Genomic DNA, 25,866 nt, shown 5'->3' on the forward strand with positions numbered 1-25,866 from the left:
ATTTTGGAGGCCGTTGCAGGTGCTATGGGAACGCTCAACAGTTGGTGCTTTGAATTTTGGCACAAGAGTTATTTAATTTACACCTTTAAACAACATTAAAAATACAATCAAAACATGAAAGAAAATCGCATACATTTCGTGGGGGTGCTGGGTTGGTGCCATGGTTGTCATAGAAGGAGCTACAGCAACACTTATCTCCTTTCCTGTGCGACCCCTGATGAGGATTTCTGCAATAACACACAACCTTTGAAAAATATAATTAACAACAGAGTGAGCCATGAGTCACACTGCAGGGTCTAACAAACAACTTGTATTCATGACGCTGGTGGGTTTTTGATACACATGATGACTATTTTAAGGACTCCCAGTATCCAAATTAATTTGCTGAATGATTCATTGAAATCTACTGTTTGTACAAATCACACAATGAAATCATGAGTCAATAAAGTTCTCAGTCATTTCATGGAACACAAGTCATCTCAAACTAAAAAAAAACTAAGAAAGAGATAAACCTCCTTCTGGTTGGTTATCCACTTAAAACTTGCAGCAAAAATGTTTCCACAACATTTACCTTTTTTGTCTGATATATTCTCATTTATGTCTCTTGTTAAATTGTATGAAAAGCGGCGTGGTCCGCAATCACTTCGCGCATATTGGCTGAGCTAAATGGACGTGGTTTCATAGTCAATAACAATTCAGTTCATCATCTCTTGTGCCTTGATCTGAGCTTTTCTAAGATGGCCGCCAATTGGCTTTAAAACTGTGGTTTAGTAACAAATCTGTGACGTCACAGATACTGCTGTCCATATCTTATACCATTAATGGGAAGCTGAGACATCCGCCAGACACTTGGAGTCGCTTTTTGGGAAACTAGTCCGTTTGCGTTTTAACCTCTTAGATAACCATGACCTGGAAGAATTAGAACCTTCACGGATAAAAGCAGAATCCATTATTCTAATGTATACGTCATGTTTTATCCCCGAGCTGCTCGTCAATCATTCCTTCATCATACAGACCTAAAGCTGTGTCTCTTCCTACATGGATCTGAGAACTGATACATCTGAAACATGGCCGGCTGCATGATGCGTTGAAGCAAATTGTTACGATTGTATATACAGGTCTCTAGAAAATGCTGAGTCTGCGATTGTGCAAATCCCTGCTGCTGTTTTTTCCTTCAGTGGTGAGACATTCAAGATGAGGGGACAGAGGAGGAGTGGTCTGTAACTATCCCTCCTCGACTCTTTGGAGAGACAGGGTGGGAAAAACGACACACACGGAAGTGGTGAACAGTGACACCGTGTGGCCGTCTAGGTATAAACTCTGCACCACTAATCTGAGTGAATATTGTATTGCTGCAACAGAATCAAAGTTCTTTTGGATTTACAGGTCCCGCTAGTGTTGGTGTAGCCACAGGAAACACAAGTTATTTCACTTGGTGTGATGACACTTTAAAAAGTTGTAATAAAAATGTACTTTAGGGTTTATATATTAGAACTGGAGAGGTTTGTTAACATTTCTGACTAGTTAAAAAAAAAAGTTTGTTTGATGGTGTTTGGTTTAATACTGGTGTCGTTTTATTGTGTGTGTGGTTTTGTTTTCACTATTCTGGTTTGTATTGATTTTCAGTTGACTTATTTTGACAGCTGACAGTTTTTTTTACTGAATGTATGCATTTTGTGTATTTAAAAAAAAAAAAAGGTTTGGGGTTGTGTAGTTATTATTTAATTTACACCTGATTATTTTGTAGGTAATCATGTATATTATGTGTATTGTTATTTTTTTATTTTTCAATTTTCTACTTCCTTGTGAATATATGTATTTTTGTTTTACCAATAACTTTTTATTAAAACGCAAGTTTCTTTATTGTAATGTCAATATTTTTTATTAAAATGACTTTACTCCGTAAACTATTTTTTCAACATAAAAAAAAACAACAGGAGTTTTAACAATGTGACAAAAAAAGATAATTTGAGGCAAAGACATTTCTGTTCTTCATCTGCTGTAGGATCCTAGGGTTAACGTCCTCTCAGAGAATGTCGTTGGTAATCCTGAGGTGGAAGGATTGAAGACGGAGCAGAACTTCATGCAGCACAGCCGGTGGAACCAGAATGCAAATCCTAACAATGTGACAAACAGAGAAGCATCAACTATTTGTGGCATGTTATATTTTATATCAAAGTATACATCTAGCAGCATTTAAAGTAAATAAGTAAGTAAAGGTTATTTATAAAGAGCCTTTCTAGACCAGGGTCACAAAGCACTTGAACAATGAAAAACAATACACAGTTAAAATATATACTTTAAAAGGCCAAGACAAATAAGACAAACACAGTAGTCCCAGAAAATCAGGGATTGTGGGAGTTTACTGTTGTTTTCCTTGGCTCTAATATTGGTGTCTTCACCACTGATTGACTTTGCAAAGAATAATAATTAAGGGTTAAATAATACAGTTCCATAAAGTATTCAATAATATATTATATATTGAATAAAAACACCAACATTCAAAAATATCTTCAGACAATTCTGGTTATTCATTTGAGACTACAAACACCTATCTCACCTCAAGTGGGAACTTTTGTTGTTCTCACTTCCTGCTCCCAGACAAACTCCTTCCTCCTCCAGCAATCGTTGGCAGTAAAGTTCATCAGGTTGAGATCCACACATCTGAAATAAAGATTAAAGCAGAGCAGATTTATCAATGAAGCAAGAAAAACAACATTTTAAACAAATCTAGGAATGCAATGATGAAAATAGGGAAAGAAGGAGAGAGAGCGAGAGAGAGAGAGAGAGAGAGAGAGAGAGACAGACTTGGGCCTCATTGACGATGGATAACGGAAGGTCCACATGAGGAAACAGGAAGACTCCACTGTCCACTGACTGACAACTGAATCCTGGAATGTTGTTTAACTGCTTAAAGGCTGTTTGTGAGTTCTTCACCAGAGTTGTCAGAGTTTGCTCAACCTCCTGAAAGAAAAAAAATCGATTTATTGAAATGTTTGAGGGGTCAGTTAAAGGGGAGCTAGTGAGTTGATTTTATTGTGTATTAAAAAGATATTGTACACATCAGTATGTATCTGTTTGGACAAAACTCTCTTTTGATTGAAATATTTACATTAGAAAATGTGCCTAATACCAATTAAACGCTTGAAACCCACTCTGCTAAGCCTAGCATCAAGGTTTGTCACCGCACGTCATCAATCCCGGAAGTCTCCACCTCAAAGGGACTCGATGTATAAACAAAGCAGGGCGTGATTACAGCTGGCTTGGAGAGCAGTGAAGACCATTATTCCGTCATAATGGACTCCGCACTCATAACCTCTCGTTCGCTGAGATTTCCAACAGGGAAGAACTTTATTAAGTAATAACTTAACATTAAAATGATGAGGGACTTACTGCATCTGTTGTATTTTCACGTTAGTTGCCCTTAAGGGTGGCTTGGGCATATGTTTAGATTGCCTCCTGCGCACCTTGCTGTTGAGGTATTTAATGCATGTTCCACTGGTAGGACCCAGGACACGCTGGAGTGACTATGTCATTCAGCTGGCTTCAGAATTCTGAGAAAAAGCTGAAGTGACCCGACCCCAGATTAGAAGAAAAGATGAAAGTTTAATTGTTTTCCTGATTAAAAATAAGATTTTGCTCTCCCTTTTGTGTGTTGATTGTTGGCTATGTTGTTGAATTGGTCCATTCTATAATGATTGATGTGATTAGTTGGTTGTCACTTCGCTTGCTTGCTTTATTTTCAGACCGCTCGACCACTTCTTTATAAATATAAAGTTTTGTTTTGTATGTCTGTGTGTCTGTCTGATCAGTCGTTCATGTTACCTGTCTGTAGGTCTCATAAGAAGGTTCTCCTGGAGTGGGCGGCGTCACCATGATCTCCATTGCCAGCTGAGGTAAAATCGGCGGCGATGCTGTCGCCTGCATGGCCATTAAACATTGTTTCACTGCCGGATCCATGTTTATAACTTCCATGTAAGCTCCTCTTAGACCACACCTGAATGGATGAGAGAAACTCAGGTTATAAGAAAGCATTCTCTTCCACGTTGGTCCCCAACTACCAGTGAGGCATTTGCTACCAGGCCTCACAGAAAGAAAAATCTATTGATTTTGATTTTGAATTTATTTTGGATTTAAATAGGTCTTATTTAAAAAAGAGAATTGATTTTGTCTTTAGCAACATTAACATGTGATTAGTGACGAGAAGGTTCGGTCAAGTTTACTAAAAAATAAGTCTGTACTGTGGTGAGTGTAGAAAATGAGTAAATGAAGAATTCTATATTGGATCCATTATGTTGCAGAGAAACCAGCCTGGAGCTCACACTGGTTCAGCAATTTAGTCAGTTGTATTTTTCATGGACATTTTTGTTGCTGGTCATTATGTTTTATTTCTGTTGTTCTTGAAAATATGCAGACTTTAGACTGGTGGATTGTCTGGAAAACATGCAGAAAAGGAAAAAAAATATTTCTGAATCATAACCCATCGGTGCGTAGTGACCTCCACCACTGCAGGGAAGTTTCATCGTGGAGAGGTTTGGACAGCCTGGTACCCCCGGCCACATTGACTATAAGTTTCTTTTTCGGCTACTGTAAGCATAATTGTGTAAAGGTTTTCAACACATGGGCTATAGATACAATATACATAAATCTATAATATTTCACACAATTCTGTCAGAGTTATGCCTTCAATAAAACAGAGAAGCAACAGAATTGTCCATTGGCCAAAGAACATCACATGTTTGGGCTTCAAAACTAGATAATATGTTTTTTAATTATTTAATTCACATTTATAAGAAATTTGTATTTGTAAGAAAAATACTATTTAAAAATGACATTAAAATATAAATTTGAAAAAAATTAAGTAAATCGATCACAGACATTTCTTGGGGGTACTATGGATATTATTATAAGGAAACACCAGAAAAAAAGGTTATTCAACGAGGTGAACAAAGCTTGGAGATATGACAAATGAAAAGCTGTTATTTTATGATCGATAATTCACTACACACTAGTATGTTGCTTCATTTTTAATAAGGTGACGCCTCCCCACAAAGTAAAAATGGCAAGAATCCAACTTAGCGAAGGTCTTTGCTTGGAAAAACAAACAATATTCGACTCACTCCATTGTACAGGCGTTGGAGAGTGAGTTCAAAGAGACAATCTCCACTGAGTCTGCGTATCCATCGCCCATTTGGAACAACACCTTTCTGTAGGACAGAAACTCTTGGTCTTCTCCATATACGCTGTCCTGGTAGACCTGGATGATGTAGGAGATTGTTAAGATAAACCTCCAAGCCGGCAGAAACTTGCTGTCACCTCTTCCACCACGATGACGAGTCGCTCGGCTGCAGCAAACCTGATCACATTTTCTATTGTCTCTCTGTCCTGGACGTTGCCTGGATAAAGTGAAAGAAAAGCTAGTGTCTCTCTATGCTGAGTAAATTCTTAGCAAAAACATTGCTTAACCTGTGGGATTTCCTGGGTTACTAATGTAGATTGCTCTCGGCTCACAGCGCCCCCTAGCATCCACCAAAGCGCGGTTAAGCTCCTCCAGGTCAATGGCCCAGTTCTTGTCCTCCTTCAAGTGATACGTCTCCATGGACAAGTCACACTTTTCCAGCATCATTGGCAGAGTGTCAGGACAGGGCGAAGGCGTCATCATCCCTGTCCGTGGATTTTCCTGACCACTCGCCATCAAGTGCCCGAACAACTGAACCAGAGATATCACTTACAATTCACTCATGAACAAGCTGAGTGTTGAGTGTACCTGTAAAGCATGCTGGGCACCACAGCAGAACATGACATCATCCGGGTTGCAACTGGCCACGCCATCTCGTCGTGTGATAAACTCAGCAATACTTTTGAGAACATGTGGTGAACCTCTTGGTGTTTGAGAGTACGAACCTGAGAGACAATCAGAGGGTTCACTAAACCAGGGGTCCCTAAAGTGGGGGTCGCAACCCCCAGGGGGTTATTTCCTGCATTATAAGGGGCAAGTATTGCTGGCTTACTTAGCTAAATTTATACCCGGTACACTAGGGCGGTGACCTCGCTGCGACAGCACTGCCGCCTAAGAATTGACTAATTAAAGCGCTCAACAAAGTTTATAGATAAAAATATCAGGAAACATATCTTTCTACATTATATGTCTCTGGTAATTTCTGACTTTTCCGAGAGCTTCTGAAAGACTCTGACGTGCGGCGACAGATATTTTGTTGTCCTACTTCCGCCACTGTATTATAAATGAGCCGCATCATAGTATTAGGTGGTCAAAGCGTGGGAAAAAAGTAACGGCTTATAGTCTGGAATTTACGTTTAAATAAAATGATAGATTTTCCTCCGTAGGTGATTACGACTTTAAAATCAGATTTGAATTCCAAAACGCTGGCTGAGTTCTGGCTTTCAGTCGAGAGGGAATATCCACAGCTATAAGCTGGTCACCTCCACGTACTGATGCCGTTTGGCTCCACAAAGCTGTGCGAAAAGACTTTTTCTGAACTGACATATATTGAAAATAAATACAGATCGTATCTGAATGTGGAGAATGATCTCCACAATGAAACCACAAATGATCTTGCTGTGTTCCGAGCATAGTACGCATCCATCTCATTAGATGAGATTAACACAGAAAAAAAAAGTTGCCAAAATGTAAATTTGCGCAGCAACAATGTAAATATGTTTATGTTCGTGGATATTACACTGACTGAGATGTTCTTATTATTATATTTCTGTTCAAAGTTTGGTTTGACTCATGTTGGATATTATTTTGACTGAGGCACACATTTTATTTTATTTTTGGGGTTCGCCTGTCTCTGGCACCATTGTTTTGGGGTCGCGGGTTGAAAATTTAGGGAACCCTTGAGCTAGACATTATGTCCTTTGAACCCCTCTCTGCCTCCTAAGACATCAAAGACTTCGTTGAAGGTAGCCATGTGACACTCAACATAATCAATGATAAATAAAATGTTTGCTCGGGTGAGAATAACCTGCCAAATAGAGTTCTAGGGACTGATGCAGCCAACATTTCCCCATAAAAAAGATTACTTAAACTTACTTACTAAATGGTCTTTTTTTCTGTACTTTTTCATGATTTTGCCCACTAAGTCATATTTAAGTACTGGTTGAAATATCAAACTAACCCATGAGTGCAATTCTGTTTTACTACAGCAGTTTTCTTTCTGTAATTTAAATGAATATCCATCAGCTATTCAGACTGGTCAAATAAACAAACTCTTCAAATCAAGAAACAAATCACTGTCTTGCACTCTTTTACAGTTGTGCACATTCAACTGAAACTAGTATTCAGTAGTAGTATACTAATTCGAGCCATAAAAAAGAAACCAGACTTTCAGGATTGGCATGTAGAAAGTTGTCCTACCAATGCTGCCTCCGCTACAGACTGACAGTAGTTTCCGGGCTCTCTGGGAAATATCCTGAGGGAGAGTTTGATCCTGGAGCAGCTCAGGGTACACGCAAGCTGCCAAAACCTGACAGGGACGTGGGACGATTTCAAGCAATAAGCGTGAGCTTGCAAAGAGTAGTCAGAAACACGTACCTGGCGAAGAAGCTTGGTTGGTGACATCCCTGCTCTGTGGGAGTCTCTGCCGCTGATGTCTATGACACGGTCGAATGGCTTCTTGAGCCCCTGAAGAATAAACCATCTTTTCTTAAACAGGCACAAGTCAGACTGAGCAGATTTATAAATATTGACCTTGACATGACCAAAAAAAAAACAAACGATGTTTAGAATTTCTCTGCAAAAATTCAGAATACATTTCAACATTCTGTCCAAAAAGGTCAGTAAGCACTATTGTAATACAGAGGTGGGAAGAACTTCAACTTTTTAGTAAGAACAAGTACCAATAAGTACTTCAATAGTACACTAAAATAAAAATAAATGCCCAATAAGTTTTTATCATCCGTTTGGTGAACATGTTGAAGTCCTATTCAGCACCTAAGAAATATGTGTTTCAGGACATCCTCCTGCCAAGTTTAAAGTAACCCGGAAGTCTCACCTGCTCTGTTAGCTGCTGTGCCAACTGTGCCGCCCGATCCCTCAGACTGCTCCGCGATCGGATCCTGCGGACCACAGGGTTAATCTCCAGAGTAGAGCTCATGACGCTGCTGCCTCGAGTAGATGGTGTGGATCTTAAACATGCTGCTAAAGGACTTAAGTCTTGCGTCACTTTGCCCCAGGGCTGCAAACCTACGTTTCTTGCTTTTCAAGTTAACAAAACCGTAACCCTTTGATTCCCTATTTTGCCCTTGCAAAGAGTAAGGATAAAGTGATTATCTAATGATCTAGATTAAGACATTGCGGTCTGTTATAGACTGGGTACCGGTCCAGGGTGACTCCTTCAGCTGGTACTCTGACGACCGTTTCAGCCCTCTTTGACCTCCATTCCAAATTTGACTTAACTAAAAAAAAAAATCCAATCAGGTTAACTTGAAGCTTGAGTTTATTCACAGATTATATTTTCACAGACAGAATATCTCTTCTCCATGTTGACCAAAGTGTCGAAGGTGAAAAGATGTGAGGCGGGTCAGAACCTCCTTCAGGGTATCATTGGGCACAAGAATACAAAGTCTAGAAACAGATGGATGACAATAATGATGAAGGTTAGGTTTTGATCACATTAAATCGATCAATCCATCCACGTTATCACCTCAGATGGAAGCTGCCAGACGAGTCCTCGAGTCCACATCCAGCGCCGACCATCACACCCTCTTCTTCCTGTAGTCTTCGGCAGTACCAAACTGAGGCGAAGTTCTGTGAAACTTTTGTTTTAAGTTCTTTTGAACATATGCCAACACATAGATTCAAACATGCCTGCACATTTTTATTGATTTAAAATGTTCTTCGAGGCTTACAGTGTATATTCCTTTTTTTCCATAGTACAAGATGCAATTTTGTTTAGTTTATCACATCATCAGCATAGAGTTGCATAATCTTCCCTGGTGGGAGGATTGAGTTATAAATTTTTCGATTTGTGGGTAAAAAATCACAAACCTTGTCCAGCTCTGGAATCTCTCGTGGCAAACGCAGACAAGGGTAGAGGAAGACTCCAGCACTCGCTGGCTGACAGCTCACCCCTGGTAGTTTGTTAAGCATGTTTAGAGCTTGTTGGGCGTTATTGGAAAGAGTCGTCCGGATGTGAAGAATCTCCTTTGAGGTGAAGACAAGTTGAGTCAGTTTGAGGTACTCAGTCATATTGTTGATTTGTCCAACCTTTGTGTATCTGGGCCAAGATAGTTCTCCAGGTCTAGGCGGGTTGACCATCATATCCAGAGCCAGCTGTCCACTGACTGGTGCGCTGATGTCAGCGGTGAGCAATGTGTCAACAAACACTTTAACCCCAGGATGCATGTTGATGATCTCCATGTATCCGGCCATCAAACCGCATCTACAGTATAATATATATATATACAGAATAAACGTCTTGTTATGAACTGACAAAGTGAAGGCCTCTGAATAATTGGTAATAACCAAGAGGCCAGATCTGGATTTTTAAAATGAACCCAATGCTGAAGTGAAGAAACCCGCAGTTCATCGTGTGTCCACTTGAGGCTGGCTACAGAAAGATTGGAAGTAACATACACACCCAGCAAACTAATTACTTTTATGGAATTAAACAAACATATTTACAGCGTAGTTAAAAAAGAGTTTGGGTCTTAAACACTATACATTCACTAAAGGCCGTTTAGCCTTATCCAAATCTGCCAATTGTTTTTCAGCCTTCCCAAGCAAAATGTTGCTTCTCTGGATCAAGAATCGGCGTGTTGAAGATACTTTTAGGGAAAAGTCCTCTTTGTCACCCAAAGATCTTTCTCTGTGATAACTTATGCATCAGCATCTTTGAGAGGCAGTAAGATATAATACCAATTGAATAATAAGCTCGGCCAAAGTAACTAACGGTAGACGATCGTCATCAAACAGAGAAGCAAAAAGACACCTTATTTGATATTACTAGATGCTGCTATAGGTGTCATTATTCTGCGATGCTCTCATAAGATCCAAGTCAATTTTGTACTGGAGGCCTTAAGGGGAACACACTGATCAATTGGAACTTCTAATGATTCTTGGTTGGTTCAAGAGTCCATAAGGTTCTTGTGTGCGTGGCTGTATACAGTATGTAAGGTTCAGATCTTACTCTGTCACGCAGGGACCAGACAGGCAGTGGAAGGAGACCATCTCCACGGCGTTGAAGTACTCTTCACCCATTTCAAATAAGACTTTCTTAAAGGACAAAAATTCACGCTCCAAGCCGTACACACTGTCCTGATAGACCTGAAGTAGAGGGGGATCATTTTAAAATGGTAAAGAATTAAAGTCCAGCTGTTGTGTCACCTCGTCCACCAGCAGGACGAGTCTGTTCTGAGCCGCAAACTCAATCACATCCCGGATGGACCTCTTATCCTGCACATGACCTGCAACAGCACGGCATTATGACCACAGCTGAGTTTTGAACGGGAGAACGTGACCCTACTGACCGGTTGGGTTTCCTGGATTGCTTATGAAAATGGCTCTGAGGTTACAGTGGCCTTGGGCTGTCTTTGTAGACTTGTGTAGCTCACTCAGGTCCACGGACCAACCCTGGTCCTCCTCCAGCTGGTAGGGCACCAGTATCGCCCCAGCATTGTCCAGCAGTGTTGGAAGCGTGTGAGGACAGGGAGAGGGAACCAACACACCAGTCGGAGTCTGATCTTCAGCACCGACCAGCAGTTTGACCATCACCTTTTTTAACACGTAGAAAGTCACACAATTTGGAATCGTGAATACAAAGATCTGGTCAATTAAACAAATGATAAATCCCAAGTATAATTTAAGATAACGGTTAGAGAAATAAGAACTATGTTATACTAATAAAAAAAACAATTTAAATTGAAAACCCAAATTAAATAATTAAAAAGTAATATTTTACTTTTAAGAAAAAACAAACTACATCGAAGAGCAAAATAAATTCATAATTAAAAAAAAGTAGAACGGAATAAAAACGGAAAATAAATTAGTTTCAACATTTGTTGTGCACATTTATTCGAATGAAATTCAGGTTAATGTTATTTGTATGACAGAAATAGTATTCCAATCAAAATATATATTTTTAATTATTTAATAATAAAATGGAAAAATGCTGACATTTAAATATACCCTGTTCAATTTTTTTTTTCTTCTATTTTATTGTTAAATGGATAGATAGATATTCAAACATGAATAATTCCAAACGAAAAAACATTTGATTTGACTTATTGTCCAGTGACATATTTTTTCCAAATCAGCACAAAAGGAATGACCTGTCTTTGAGAGCAAGCTGAATACAATAGGCTACATGAAAATGTGATCTTCATTTTCCCTTCAAAGCAAACTCAGATCCATTTTATACTAAACGTTGCTGTCTTTTTTTTTTAAATATATGTTTAATGTGCTTCAGGGAGAGCCATGTGACCCTTGAAACAGACCTTTATGACAAAGCAGCATCAATGATCTTATCTTGTAGCTCCAGAGCAACAGACAGTTGAAAATCTGGTTTTGAGACACTCTGAAACACCAGTTGGGCTAAACACAAACCAGGACAAATGTGCGTTAATACCGTCATTGATCTATGAAAACCAAGCGTGATAAAGATGTCTTCGGCACGCGAAGTCACTCCTCCATCCCGTCTGGTGATGAACTCGGCGATGCTCCTCCTGACGTGGCTCAGACCAGAAGAGGGCGTGTAGGAACCTGCACATGTGGTAGCGTGAGAACAATTCCTCGGATTTCATCATACCTCATAAACCATATCAGCAGCAACTGCAACTCTATTCACAGTTTATAGAGGGATCAATAACCTACCTACCTACCTACCTACCTATCTATCCATCCATCCATCCATCCATCCATCCATCCATCCATCCATCCATCCATCCATCCATCCATCCATCCATCCATCCATCCATCCATCCATCCATCCATCCATCCATCCATCCATCCATCCATCCATCCATCCATCCATCCATCCATCCATCCATCCATCCATCCATCCATCCATCCATCCATCCATCCATCCACCTATCTATATTAAATACCTGATAAAGGACTCATAGTATTGTAGCGACTGGTGCATTATGGGTCCTCAAGTTCGGCACCATGAGTGAGAGGTGTGGGAGAATTAGTGTGACTCACCATGGTTTACATGTTTTAACAAGTCTGTACGGGCTCTGTTAAGTAAAAGGCACCTGTCTGTGGCAGTGTGGAAAAGACACCCTTGTTCTTCTTGCCTGACGCTCACTGGAGCTCGCTACATTGGTGTCAGAAGTGGGATTTCTCTTGAGCAAGCGAGCAATTGAGCTAAATCTTGGGCTCCAGCATCAACACTGCTCTCAACTGATTGAGAAGAGAGCAACACTAAAGATGAATACCAATCGCCCCCTGGTGGCTGGAGGAGCCCGGCTTCTGATGAAAGACAGACCTCCACACAAGCCAACAGTTAAGCTGCCCAAGTACAATGGACTGGTACCACTTGCGCCATACTTGGCACAGGTGCAACTAACAATGCGGCATAATGGGTGGAGCAATGCTGAAGCTGTGACCCATTTGGCTCTGGCTTTGGAAGGAAAGGCGACACAAGTGCTTCTAGACCTAGCCCCAGTGGAAACCATCGACTTCCATAACCTGACCACCGCACTTCAAAGGTTTTGGCCAGCCGTGTCATGCCGACCAGAGCAGAGAGCAGCTGACTAGTCACCATCTACGAGAAGGGGAGAATTTGGGCACCTTCGCTGCTGACGTGCAGCAGTATGCCCGGCAAGGCTATCCGCATTTCAATGCTACATCCCAAGGAGAACTAGCACTCCACGCTTTTCTACGAGGGCTGGCACCAGAAAAACTACGACAGCATGTTTGTCTCTCCATGCCGGTGTCCCTAACCGAGGCACTGAGGGTAACTGAACGAGCACAAGGGATCTTCGCTGCCTTCGGTGTGACCAGCTCGGCCACTTCGCAAGAGATTGCCCTGCTCCGACCCCTATTACCAGGGTGGTGGGAAACTGCAGTGGAGTGGCGCAATGAGGGACCGCCCACTCCAAAATCCACTTTCCCTCCAAGGCAGATGGACATTGGTTGGACGTTGTGGACATACACAAGGATTGTACCTGTACTGCCAACTGGATGGTCAGCCATGTCAAGCCTTGGTGGACACTGGGTCCACCATCTCTTTGGTCCGTCCAGGCACCCTCCTTGAGGCCAATAGCCGAGTTTCCGAAATGTGGGCCCCAACCAACACCAAATTGATGTCAGTAACTGGAGAAAAGTTTAAAATTTTAGGGAAAAAGATGGTGACAGTTCGAGCGGGAGACCAAGTGTTGGAGCATGAGTTTTGGCTTGCCAACATCCATGATCCGTGTATCATTGGGCTGGACCTTTTGAGTCGTTGGGAAGCTCAAGTCGACGTAGTAGGAAAGACCATAATCCTGGGCAAGGAAAAAGTGGAGCTCAAGTCTAGTAGGGAGGAGAAGGCACAGCCTGATCATCGGAGGATGACAGCAGCAGTTCAAAAGATGCCAAGATCTTGTGCTCCACAAACGGCATTAGCACCAACCCTTCCAGCTTCTTCCTCTGCAGAGACTGCGGAAGCCATCCACCAACTTTGGCAGCGCAGTAGTGACGGCATGGAACCTCAGCAAGGCCAGCAGTTGTAATGTCTGCTTGACGAGTATAAAGACATTTTTGCTGCCAGGGATGAGGACTGTGGGCAGACTGGACTTGTCCAGCACGCTATTGAGACTGGTAACGCTCAACCCATACGTCTACGCCCCCATCGGTTAGCCCTCTCCAAGCGGAAGGTCGCAGTTGAAAAGATCCAGGAGATGTACAATGCTGGAGTAATTGAACCATCAGATAGCCCCTGGGAAGCCCCCGTTGTCTTGGTCAAGAAGAAGAACGGTACTTGGAGGTTCTGCGTGGACTATCGGCGCCTGAATGCAGTCACCAAGAAAGACTCGTATCCTCTTCCTCGCATTGATGATGCGCTTGACAACATTGCTGGGTCCAGTTGGTTCAGCTCCCTTGACCTCCGCAGTGGATACTGGCAGGTGGAATTGGCCCCGGAGGCAAGACCAAAGACAGCCTTCACCATTGGATAAGGACTGTGGCAATTCAGGGTTATGCCTTTTGGACTCTGCAATGCACCTGCTACGTTCGAGCGACTGATGGAGAGAGTTCTGGCTAACGTGCCCCGTGACCGCTGTGTGGTGTACCTGGATGATCTGCTGGTGCATGCCGCTGACTTCGACAGAGCCCTGGCTAACCTAGGTGAGGTTTTCACGGCTATACGTCAGGCTGGGTTACGGTTGAACCCTGCAAAGTGTCATCTGCTGACCAGAGAGACTGAGTTCCTTGGCCACATTGTCAGTACTCGTGGGGTCGCCACCAACCCAGAAAAGATAGCTGCAGTTCGTGATTGGCCTTCCCCTGCAAATGTCGGCCAGTTGCGAAGCTTCTTGGGTCTGGCTTCGTACTACCGACGGTTCATCCAGGGTTTTGCCACCATTGCCAGCCCACTCCATCGTCTCACAGATTAGGGCAAAACATTCAACTGGGATGCTGACTGTTCCGCTGCCTTTACTCAGCTCAAGACTTCCCTCACTGAAGCTCCCGTCTTGGCATATTCTGATGGGCAGCAGCCCTTCATTGTGGACACGGATGCCAGTAATGTTGGCGTTGGGGCTGTCCTTTCACAGCAAGGGGAAGATGGAGAACGAGCTGTGGCCTATTTCAGCCGGGCACTTAGCAAGGTGGAGAAGAATTACTGCGTCACCCGTCGTGAGCTGCTGGCCGTGGTCCTGGCCCTGCGTCAATTCCGGCCATACTTGCAAGGTAATCACTTCCTTATTCGAACTGACCATGCTTCGCTCACCTGGCTCTTGAGTTTCAAGAACCCTGAAGGTCAAGTGGCTCGATGGCTGGAAACGCTCCAAGGTTTTGACTTTGAGATCAAGCACCGTGCAGGAAAGCTCCATGGAAATGCTGATGCCCTCTCACGTCGCCCCTGTGCTGAAGCTGAGTGTCGGTACTGTTGCCGACAGGAAGAACGGGACCATGTGGCACAAAGGGTGATATCGGTGCGCGCCAGCAGCAGGGAAGAGGATGGGTTGGAACTTACACCTCCAGAGCTGAAGCAACAACAGGCCGCTGACGCAACCTTGGCGTCGGTGAAGGGTTGGTTGGAGGCCGGACAACGTCCAAGCTGGTCGGAGGTGTCGGCTTTAGGACCCGAGGTGAAGGCATACCACTCCCAATGGGGCAACTTCGAGGTCCACACTGGTGTGATGTACCGGCGGTGGCAAGCACCAGGGGGAGGAAGAGACCTCCTGCAGCTCATGGTGCCCAAGGCTCTCCGGCCCAAAGTTATTCTGCATGTCCACGGCTCGGTGGGGGCAGGACACTATGGAAATACAAAGACCCTACATCGCCTTCGGAGCCGGTTCTACTGGCCAGGATGCAGACGAGATGTGGAGCTGTATGTCCACTGCTGTGATGCCTGCACTGCCCAGAAGGGGCCAACACAGCGGTCCCATGCCCCACTCCAACAGTACTTGGTGGGGGCTCCGATGGAGAGAGTTGGAGTGGACATTCTTGGTCCCTTTCCGGTGTCAGACTCTGGCAATCGCTATGTCTTGGTGGCCATGGATTATTTCACCAAGTGGCCAGAGGCCTACGCAGTACCAGATCAAAGTGCCATCACAACAGCAGAGAAGTTGGTTGACGAGATGTTCTCTCGGTTTGGAGTTCCTGACGAGCTCCACAGTGACCAAGGGCGAAACTTTGAGTCCCGGGTGTTCCAGGAGGTCTGCAGACGGCTGGGGGTGAGGAAGACAAGGACCACGCCGCTCCACCCACAGAGCGACGGTTTGGTGGAGCGATTTAATCGCACTCTTGCCACTCAGCTTGCCATCTTGACGAGTGAACATCAAAAGGACTGGGATCGTCACTTGCCCCTGGTTCTGTGGTCATACCGATCTGCTGTGCAGGAATCCAGCCAATGCACTCCTGCTGCTCTGATGTTCGGGAGAGAGCTGCGGACACCAGTGGATTTGGTATTTGGTGCCCCGCCAGAACCTGAGATTCCTGGAGGAAAGGAGATGGATTACCTCCGCAGACTGAAGGACCGACTACAGGTGGTACACGACTACAGTCGGCAGTCTCAAGACAGTGCTGGCGCCCGGCAAAAGAGGACCTATGATACACGCTGTCGAGGGCGTGCCTTTGAGCCGGGAGACAAGGTGTGGGTTTACTGTCCGGTCCGCAAAAAGGGAGTTTCCCCTAAGCTCCGCAGTCACTGGCAAGGACCTGGTGAAATAATTGACCGCTTGTCTGAAGTGGTGTATCGGGTGCGGCTGCCAAACAGAAGACGCATGGTGTTACTGCACCAGGACAGACTTTCACCATACCGTCCCCTGAGTCCTTCCCCAGCCGGTTGTGATGTTCCTGAAGACGGCACCTTGAGCCCCATGGACCCTTACTCTCCATCTACACCTGTCGCACCTAGACGGCCTACCCGACAGCATCGGCGACCTGGGAGGTTTAGAGACTTTGTGCTAGATGTTGGGGTTGTCTGGGACGACTGACCCCTCAGGTGGGGGCTATGTAGCGACTGGTGCATTATGGGTCCTCAAGTTCGGCACCATGAGTGAGAGGTGTGGGAGAATTAGTCTCACTCACCATGGTTTCCATGTTTAGACAAGTCTGTACGGGCTCTGTTAATTAAAAGGCACCTGTCTGTGGCAGTGTGGAAAAGACACTCTTGTACTTCTTGTTGTAAATAAAATAAGAACTAAACTGATTGAAATTGATTTACAATTTTTTAAAGAAACATTAGAAAAATATAAATATATACATTTTATATCAGATTTGTTATTTTGAAATGATTTCTTCACTGCAGTTCGTTTTTGTTTTTTATTTCTGCTGACATTATCCGTTTTTGATTCACTTGCAGTCATCTGCAGTGATTCTGTCTCCAGCGCTCACCAACACTCTGACCGTCACACGCTCCAAGAAGCGTTTGGGCTCTTATAGCGACATCTGCTGGCAGAAGGTGGGAGCGCAGCAACTCCGGGTGGATACACGCCGCCAACACCTGATAGGAACAACGACACTATGAGGACTGTGACACTATGGACTGTGACCCCACGACGAGCCCCCCGAAACGACAGACCTGCCGGATGAAGGTCAGGGGCTTCATTCCTGCTCGTTGAGAATCTCCTGACGTCACATCCAAAACATTTCCGCAGGACGGTGACGTCACCTGCAGCCGAAATTGGATCAAACACCAACATTTTCTTAATAGTTTGTCAATAACGATTTGTCATCATGACGTTTATGTGTGTTGTGACTTCAAGACCAAATAACTATTTTTAAAAGTCTCAAATAATTTAGATTCATTTTAGAAATCTGAATTCATTTCATACATACTCATTTTTTTTTCAAGTTTGCTTTGCTATGTTTTAACTAGTTCAACTCTTTCTGGTTAATGTTTTGCTGTTAATTTAATGACTGACTGATTGTGTGACTAATTGTTGAAGTGTTGACAGAATAACAACACACTCTTGACAAGGAAAACTCCCCGAGGAGAAATTTCACTTTTACTTGCATAAAGATCTAATTTATTTAAAAAACGTATTTTTGAGTTGACACTTTTTGAGTTAAACACACATGCAACACACAGCTTTTATTCGAATGAGACTATCATTTCTATGAAGGTGTATAATGCAACATAATTATATAAACAATTAAAATGCATTTTTATGGATCAAAGAAAGATGTGAAACTTTATAATCGTGATGGCAAATTACAAGTTATGTTGAATTAATGAACTGTAAATCCAGAAATCAAAACTGTTACTCAGAATTAAATGTAAAAATAAAGACAAATGTTATTTGTAGATTTGGCAGCACTGTGTTTCAAAGATTCCTCTTATATTTATAAAATATGATACAATAAATCAAAAATCATACACTGGGTGTTAAGTATATATTTAAATGTTAATATAACGATAATAATACATCGAAATATTTCCCCACTAATATTACTACTTAACCCTTGTGTTGTCTTTAGGTCAAGGTGTCCCTTGTGTATCTCACTTTTGTTTTTGGGCCTCCTGCTCACCTTAACCCAGAGACAACACAAGGGTTACTAACTTACTTACTTATTTCTTGCCATAATGTGAATAAAAATCGTTAAGTGTTCTATGAATCCTTATAAATGCTTGTAATGTCTTATAAACATGTTCAAACATAGAAACGGTTACCAAGATATTTTTGTGACACATTTCTTTTGAAAATGTATGTGCTGTTAAGTTTTTTTTTATAGATTTACGTATCATCTGAAGAAAAAACAGCAGAGAATCTAACATCTAGCAATAAACATTTGTATCAAAAGAGTAATTATTTAACACTTTACGAACTCACCGACATCATGTGATGTTTTATCTGTGACGCCAAAGAGAAGGAGATGAAAATCCTTTTTCTTCTAGAGTCTGCCGACAACTCTTATAATTCATTTGCCTCAAAGATACAAGAGAAGATACAAAGAGTTTGAGGAGGGATTCTTGGTTAACGCCTCAGTGTTTTGTTTAATAAGTAACATGTTCAACTGGTTACTTTTCAACTCGTGTTGATAACAAACTTTGGAAAAAAATAAAAATTACCATGTAACCTTTTAATGGGGTTAATTTTTATTTTTATTTTTGTTAGGACTTAAACAAACATGCTTTCACTTTATTTGTGTATGCATGTCTGTGTGTGTGTATTTTGAGGACATTCAGAACACACTTCATGCATTTATGTGAGTTTAGTGTGTGTGTGTGTGTTTGTGTGTGACCCCCTTCTCCATCTGTGTATAATGTTGAACTCTGCCTCTAGCGAAAGCGTGAAGTACTACACCCTGCAATTTCAACAATGTGATAGAAGTAATTTCTGAGAGTGTGCGATAGTAAGCTATGACTAAGATGTTTTTTTAAGATGATCAGACAGGATGCATCAATCATATATAATCATTTTTACTATAAGTGTATCATTCCCGCCATCCTGCTTTTTTCAAGATACAAAATTTGATTATAATTCAGTGGTTTTAATATCAATGTGTTTGAATAGAATACACATTATATGTGTTTGTGTGTGAGTGTGTGTGTGTGTGTGTGTGTGACAATGGCTCTCCTTTATATCCTTTGTGCAGTCATGCCTCCACTTCAGAGTGTTGCTTTGTTACAATACAGATTTATTAAGGCCAATGACAACTGCTGTCACCATGGTAACGTCAGTCATTAACAAGATCCACCAGGCCTATGAATTGTTTTATTGATGTCATACAGCATTTACATTTTGATAAGAATCTATGTTTGTAGGTCCTTGAATAGCCAATACAAACTTGCTTGTTATCTGTATTGTTCTGCTTGATCCGCCTAGAGATCGTCTAGACTCCACGGGAGGATGTTGGCGAGCCAGCCAAGCGCAGGTTACTCTCTTCACCTCCTTCACTTTACTGTCATCATGCTCACCGGCAGTGTTTCTGTCCAGACCTGTCAGCTTTCAGGCAGATCTTCTCAGAGGCAAAGAACATCGTCATCATCACGGGACCTGGTCTGAGCGCCGAAAGTGAAATCCCTTCTTTTGCTGGTTACTGGAGGAAGTGGCAGGCTCAGGTATTTGTAAAAAAAAAAAATGGGCACCACTTTGTGTAATAGGAGATTATAACCCCTTGATTTTCTCTCACAGGACCTTGCCAACCCACACGCCTTCACCAAGAACCCCTCTCGCATTTGGGAGTTCTATCACCATCGCCGACAGGCGGTTCTCTCGGCAGACCCAAACCCATGCTACCAGGCCATCGCCCAGTGTGAGGAGGTTCTACTTCAGGAGGAGCGGAAGGTCACTGTTATCACGGAGAATGTGGACGATCTGCACCGCAGGGCTGGATCCCAGAACCTTCTGGAGATGCACGGTGAGATGTGGGAAAAGTGAAGGATGATCCGGTGGTGGGAAGACCAGTTTAAAAAATGACGTTTACTAAAATAAACTCCCTGCAGTTGTTTAAGGACGGAGGATTCATAGAGTAGTTTGAATAAAAGGGTACGTGTGGACAGCAGCAAATGAAATAACAGATAGAACTTAACATAAATAATAAATACAACAAAAACCTTATGATAAGGTAAGAATAGTTTAACAAAGTTATATGGAATCTACTCTGATGCTCTAATGAGAAACAATGATTTAAATTTGGTTATGATAAAAGGTCCATCATAAAATATAAGGTGGAAACTGGAAAATGTTTTGTCTTCACAGTAGCTTTAAATGGAAGAAAAATGTCGCACAAAAAGAGTTGTTGCAAAAATAATATAAGTATAATGAATACCATTTTTGATGGTGTGAATCATCAAAATCCACAAGACCAAAGAACTCTTGTAGCATGTTACATTATCCTTCCACGACTACACATCAAAAACAGATTCAAGCATACAAAATAAACCACTTCAAAGGGACATAAAAGACATAAAATATGTTTACACATATGTCAATGAGTTCATCCAAGAAGACTCACTTTAAAAAAAATGTTTTTCTCTTTGCTTCATCAGGAAGTATGTTCAGGACGCGGTGTTCAGAGTGCTACAACGAAGAAGACAACTACGACAACCCCATCTGTCCAGCTCTGGAGGGGAAGGGGTGAGTACCAAATATTTTCAGATTTCTTAGGATAAGTCTAAAGGCACATGAACACATCATCCCTGAACTGATGCTTTCCTGAACAATTGATTCAGGATTTTTTTTGTCACACGTGGTGCATAATTGAACTCTTAACATCTTAAAGTAAACTTCTTATCTATCATGATGACATCATTTTATTTAAATGCAATTGAATGATTTAATTTTTGCAATCATTGTTTTTTATTGGCAGGCTTCCAGATCGAAACACAGAAGATGCTTTAATCCTGGAGGAAGACCTGCCCAGGTAAACCATCCTACACAAACACACACACAAATGCACCACACATACACACATAGACACAAACACTTACACACACTCTTCATTGTTGTCTGTGAACACATGATACAATCCTCCTGACTCCGGGTCTTTCAGGTGTGATCACCTGGGCTGCAGCGGACTGCTCAGGCCGGCCGTCATTTGGACGGGAGAAGCTCTGGACTATGACTTACTGAAATGTGCGGACGAAGTTCTGAACAGCTGCGACCTCTGTTTGGTGGTGAGTGAGGAGTAGTGCTGTAGTAAATCCACTGAGCATCTGTTTTCATTGCACACATCACTCATTCATATTGGCCAGTAGACTGTACCTCACCAATGACAGGAGAACATTTCTTCTTACTGTGAGAGAAGCAGTGAGGAAGGATACAGTTGTGTTCAAAATGTTTTTAGAAAACTTTATATGTATAATGATTATCACAAAGACTACATTTCCAACCATGTTTTATACAGAAATGAATGTCCTTATTGTGATATTCAACACCTAAAGTTCACTAATCTTAAGAACAGAGGCCCATTAGATGTGTTCAAAGTTTTCAAACCTGTTGATGTGAACACAACCATAAAGAGCAACAATCAAGCAGATTTAAGTGGATTATGCGATACTTAGTTCCTTCTTGGCACTTGATGGGGTCATGGCGCGGTCCAGGGAATGGTCAAAGAAGCAACAGGAAGAGGTCGTTTTTCTTAATAATTGAGGATAGGGAATAAAAAATATGGTAGACATTCCATATTTCAAAAGAGAAAGATAGATGTCTGCGACTGCTGTCTGATGCTCAAAGTGAAATAGAAGAGAAAGTGAAAAATCGCCAGGTGACTGCTGAGGAACTGCGACAGGACTTGTCAGGGGGGTGGTACTCTGGTTGTGGCCCAGAATATTAGGCAGACACTGCGATATCAGTCGCCCCCCTGCTGACTCCAAAGTTCGAGAAGAGTCGACTCATGTCCACCATGTAGACAAACCACCAAGGTTTTGGGATACTGTTCAAAATTAAAGATACAATTGGTTGGTTGGATTTCTGGGCCTATGTATCAAAGATCAAGGACAGGAAAAGGGGCCGTTTGACTTATTTCGGGCAGAGGGAATCTCGAGCGTGTGCTAGGTATCACAAATGTAATTCACTACCAGGAGGTCTTGGGTGCAAATGTCATGCAGTCACTGTCAAAGCTGGGGGAATCTTTAACAAATCTATAACAAGTAAGTGAGGCCATTGCAATTGCCAGACTTAAATTGCAAATGTTTCCACTTGAAGAAGGCGAAATTTAAACTGGAGAATTTAGGTACCTGTTAATCGCTGCAAGAAACCTAAGTCAAGCATCTGAACGATGGTATTATTGTCATAGGGAATTGTACTTAGTTGTGAGGATGTTCGTAACCAAACAATTGATTGGTATATTTCAAAGAATGCAATATCCGTTTATCTGATGTAATTATAAACAAGATCCACTGTCCACAGGCGGGAACTTCCTCCACCATGTTTCCGGTGGCCATGTTTGCACATCAGGTAGTGGACAGGGGGGTTCCTGTCGCTGAGTTTAATCCCAAACCCACGCCAGTGACCATGTCCTGCAGGTACGCCTCACTCTCTTATATATTTCTATCATTTACTTTCTCTCTACTGGGATATTTAAGGATTCCTGTCTTCATGTATGAGGAGTTGAATTGAAAGCGTGGTTAAATAACGAGTAGTGAAATAGAATGTAGATCTTCGATTTTACGTGAATAAGTTTACCACAACATTTCGTTTTTTCTTCAAAATGGTTGACTAACTTTAGGTAAAAGTCCTTGTCAAATGACCTGTAATATATTATGAACCACTGGGGGGCGCTTGAGTCTTTGGAGAAAGTCAGAGTCCATGACCTGAACTCAGTCATAAGGAAGAGACAGTCCAGATGTAAAAGGCCCTTCAGTGTTTTTCTGTCTGTATCTCCATGTTGAGTCATAGTTGTAGTTTTAAAATAGCAACATTTGTTCTATTTCAGGTTCCACTTCAAGGGCCCTTGTGCTGACATCCTGCCTTTCGCCCTCTGCTGCCACAAAAGTTAAGGACCTTCCTGAACAGATAGCTCACGTATGCCCACTCGGGCCCGTGGAAACGTCTCCTCACACTCCACGCTGATCGTAATCCGAGCCAACAGTCGTGTGTGCAAGAGGTTTCCGGCGGCTGGAACGCGTCGCCGACACCGTTGGTGTAACCAGGCCCCTGTGACTCACTTGTCGGAGTTTATCTGGGTGTTGGTGACTTGTGGTCCTTCCTCATCTGGAACAAGTGTTGAGGTTTGTGCGCTGGAGCGGCTCTACAGCGACTGGAAGGCCCTGTGAGGTTAGTTCAGGGATTTTAAATGTTAATACCTGATACAACTCTTCTTTAATATGAAATAACCTCTTAATTAAGTATATTGGTTCATACTTCTTATGTGGATAGAATACATTTTAAACTTTCTTTTTCTTCCAGATGTGACCAGCACTGGCGTCTCCCAAGAAAACAGCAACATGATTTCTACAGTAACCAAAGTGTTCAGTACTATAACGTTAATAAACACAATCCTGGTAGTGGCAAGAAAAACGCATATATTGATCGCATCATCTTTGTTCATGAGCTCTTCCGGAGCTCCGCCCACAAGATACCACAAGGATCTCAGAGGGAAAACTACATATGTAATATTGTCCTCAATCTAGACTTTTTTGTGAAAAGGTCCCATTAGGAAATTAAGGTAAACAGACTTTCAAATTGAAACTTTATCGACAATCAGGATCATGACAGTGCATAAAAACAACTGTCATTAAAAAGGGAGAAAACCTTCCAGTGATGTATGCATGAGAGCATAAGGGCAGTAGCTATATGTCTTTTAAATGCACACAGCTGAGTTCTCTGAGAGGGGTTGGTCCTCCGGAAGAACTACATCGTTTAGAGACTGTTGGTATCCTTCTACAGGTTCTGCAAAGAGTCCGTTCTGACCAAGTATATAACTCTCTGGTTCAGTAGCTGAATATCAGCCCAGAAAAATGCTCTCCAACTGGTCGTTAACACGGCCCACAGGATAGTCGGCGGCCCACTCCCCTCACTGGAGGACTTTTACAGTGCTCACTTTACTAAGAGAGCACTGTAAAAGACACTTTCCATCCCGATCACTCCTGGTTTGAATTGTTGCCATCAGGCAAACGATACAGATCAATGAAGTCCAGATCCAACAGACTTAAAAGCTGTTTTTATCCGAAAGCAATAACCATCCTCAATGCCATAAATATCTTACCACAATATTATACAGTGGGACAGTGCAATATAATATAATAATAGATATAAAGGGTGATACCCGCAGGTTTTACTGTAGTATCATGACTTTTTTTTATCTAGTTATATATTATGTAGTTTTTATCACTGATATGTGCAGTTTAATAATAATCGTTGTAGCAACATTTGTATTTCTATTTAATTCTGCACCAACTTTTTTTATATCGTTGTACTTGTTGCAATGAGAATAAAGGACTGAACTGAACAAAGAGAAAGTTGTGTGTGAGTGGAATTGTGAATTAGAAGGTGAGTTAAGAAGTTGTTTTAGGTTAGTTGGTAAGTTTCAGTTTACAGATTCAAGTCTAAACATGGAAGCTAAAAAAAAAGGATTGGACAGTGACTTGTCGACCAGGAAATAGTTAAAAGAATTAAGTTAAAACTCATCATTTTAGTTTGATCATTCGTTTCACTTGTTACAGTGCTATGAAAATAAATAAAAGTCAGAAAACCACAGTGATGTAAAGAAATATATATAACAATATCATCCCCTTTCCCTTTATCTTTAGGTCTCTCGTTTATGTAGTCAGTCAATAACAAACCAGCAGAGGGCGATGTCGTGTCGCTTGTTGTGCACTGACGCTCACGGCTGAACTTCCTCAGTCACTTCCAGTGACACACTTACAGTGCGAGTTGATAACATGAACCAACACACTTCACGTCACATCACACTCGTGGGAACCGAAGTCAGATTCATACTCAAATGTTGACGTTAACACTTCTGCGAGAGTCAGGGAGGAGATTCCACTCGACAGGCTCGACCCACAAACAACCATCTGAACCACCTCTCTTTAAAAGTAGCTACTTGAAGGCCATTTAACGTTTATTTTACATTATTGTTCTGGAACATCACATTTTTATTACTGAAAACTTTTATTATTATATATTTAATTGTTGATTTATGCTTCATTATTATTTATGTTCATTGTAAGAATAACCTCAATGTAAATGTGTTTTCTTTTAACAAATTATTTTAACTGTTTCATAGTTTTCTTCAACCACAACCCTTTTTCACATCAATCTAATCATTTTCTAGTCCGATAATTAAGTACACTATTAAAAAAAACACATTTTATTTTTAAATAATGTTTAATAAATGTTTTTACAATCTATACATTATTGCTTTTCGCCTCCTTTATGATATCTTTTCTGAGGCGTTATTGTGAATCATTTTGTTAATTTTAAACATTCAGGCATATTTTTTATTCATTTATCTTGAATTTTTTATGTCATGTCTTGTTTTCATAGTCTTTTCTCTTCCTGTTTTTTCCAGGTACAACCACTCGGGTGACTCAGGTGTCCGGCCGGTGTCAAGTTTCTACTTCCCTCAGTCTCCCCTGCTCATTACAGAGGGGATGATGGTTCTACTGTCCCTCGTGCCTCTGCTCCCAAAATAACAGAACCAATTTCCCGCCTGTTAGCCGGCGATTTCACACCAATCTCTGCGGTTCGGTCCAGATTGCCTGCTAAAAACAGAGACGATGAGCAAATGTAGGTTAGAGAGTGAATGTGTCTGTGATGGTGTGCAGTGAGGATCGTGGTTAGGGAGGGAATATGCAATTCTTA

General features: G+C 41.9%; 2 protein-coding genes across 2 annotated transcripts; one reads left to right on the forward strand and one right to left on the reverse strand.

Moving 5' to 3' along the window:
- Positions 1-1,604: 1,604 nt before the first annotated feature.
- LOC148086546 (alanine aminotransferase 1-like) lies at positions 1,605-18,510 on the reverse strand. The gene is made up of 22 exons (XM_087784708.1): positions 18,445-18,510; positions 17,193-17,282; positions 17,006-17,114; positions 11,589-11,722; positions 10,492-10,735; positions 10,349-10,428; positions 10,152-10,288; positions 9,230-9,404; positions 9,011-9,166; positions 8,667-8,770; positions 8,487-8,587; positions 8,016-8,158; positions 7,556-7,645; positions 7,379-7,487; positions 5,768-5,904; positions 5,467-5,710; positions 5,317-5,396; positions 5,121-5,257; positions 3,826-3,997; positions 2,809-2,964; positions 2,561-2,664; positions 1,605-2,117 (listed from the first exon to the last, which is right to left on the reverse strand). Exons 1-22 carry the CDS (start codon positions 18,451-18,453, stop codon positions 2,027-2,029), a joined length of 2,802 nt encoding a protein of 933 aa, XP_087640834.1. The 5' UTR covers positions 18,454-18,510; the 3' UTR covers positions 1,605-2,026.
- Positions 18,511-19,359: 849 nt separating this feature from the next.
- Positions 19,360-24,233, forward strand: LOC148086547 (NAD-dependent protein deacylase sirtuin-5, mitochondrial-like). Its single transcript, XM_087784705.1, has 9 exons — positions 19,360-19,489; positions 19,552-19,676; positions 19,750-19,975; positions 20,607-20,694; positions 20,927-20,980; positions 21,110-21,233; positions 22,468-22,583; positions 22,994-23,334; positions 23,467-24,233. Exons 1-8 carry the CDS (start codon positions 19,465-19,467, stop codon positions 23,055-23,057), a joined length of 822 nt encoding a protein of 273 aa, XP_087640831.1. The 5' UTR covers positions 19,360-19,464; the 3' UTR covers positions 23,058-23,334; positions 23,467-24,233.
- Positions 24,234-25,866: the final 1,633 nt, after the last annotated feature.

This window comes from Callionymus lyra, chromosome 2, assembly GCF_982586985.1.
Source record: "Callionymus lyra chromosome 2, fCalLyr1.hap1.1, whole genome shotgun sequence".
NCBI lineage: Eukaryota > Metazoa > Chordata > Actinopteri > Syngnathiformes > Callionymidae > Callionymus > Callionymus lyra.

Excerpts from the sequence above, each read along its gene's own strand:
- LOC148086547 (XM_087784705.1), top strand. The coding sequence starts at position 19,465 with ATGTTGGCGAGCCAGCCAAGCGCAG. Across the intron at positions 20,695-20,926 it reads CCAGCTCTGGAGGGGAAGGG|GCTTCCAGATCGAAACACAG; the intron begins GTGAGTACCAAA and ends TTTTATTGGCAG. Across the intron at positions 22,584-22,993 it reads CCAGTGACCATGTCCTGCAG|GTTCCACTTCAAGGGCCCTT; the intron begins GTACGCCTCACT and ends GTTCTATTTCAG.
- LOC148086546 (XM_087784708.1), bottom strand. Across the intron at positions 5,258-5,316 it reads TCGTCATCGTGGTGGAAGAG|GTCTACCAGGACAGCGTATA; the intron begins GTGACAGCAAGT and ends TACATCATCCAG. Across the intron at positions 2,118-2,560 it reads AACAAAAGTTCCCACTTGAG|GATTTGCATTCTGGTTCCAC; the intron begins GTGAGATAGGTG and ends TCACATTGTTAG.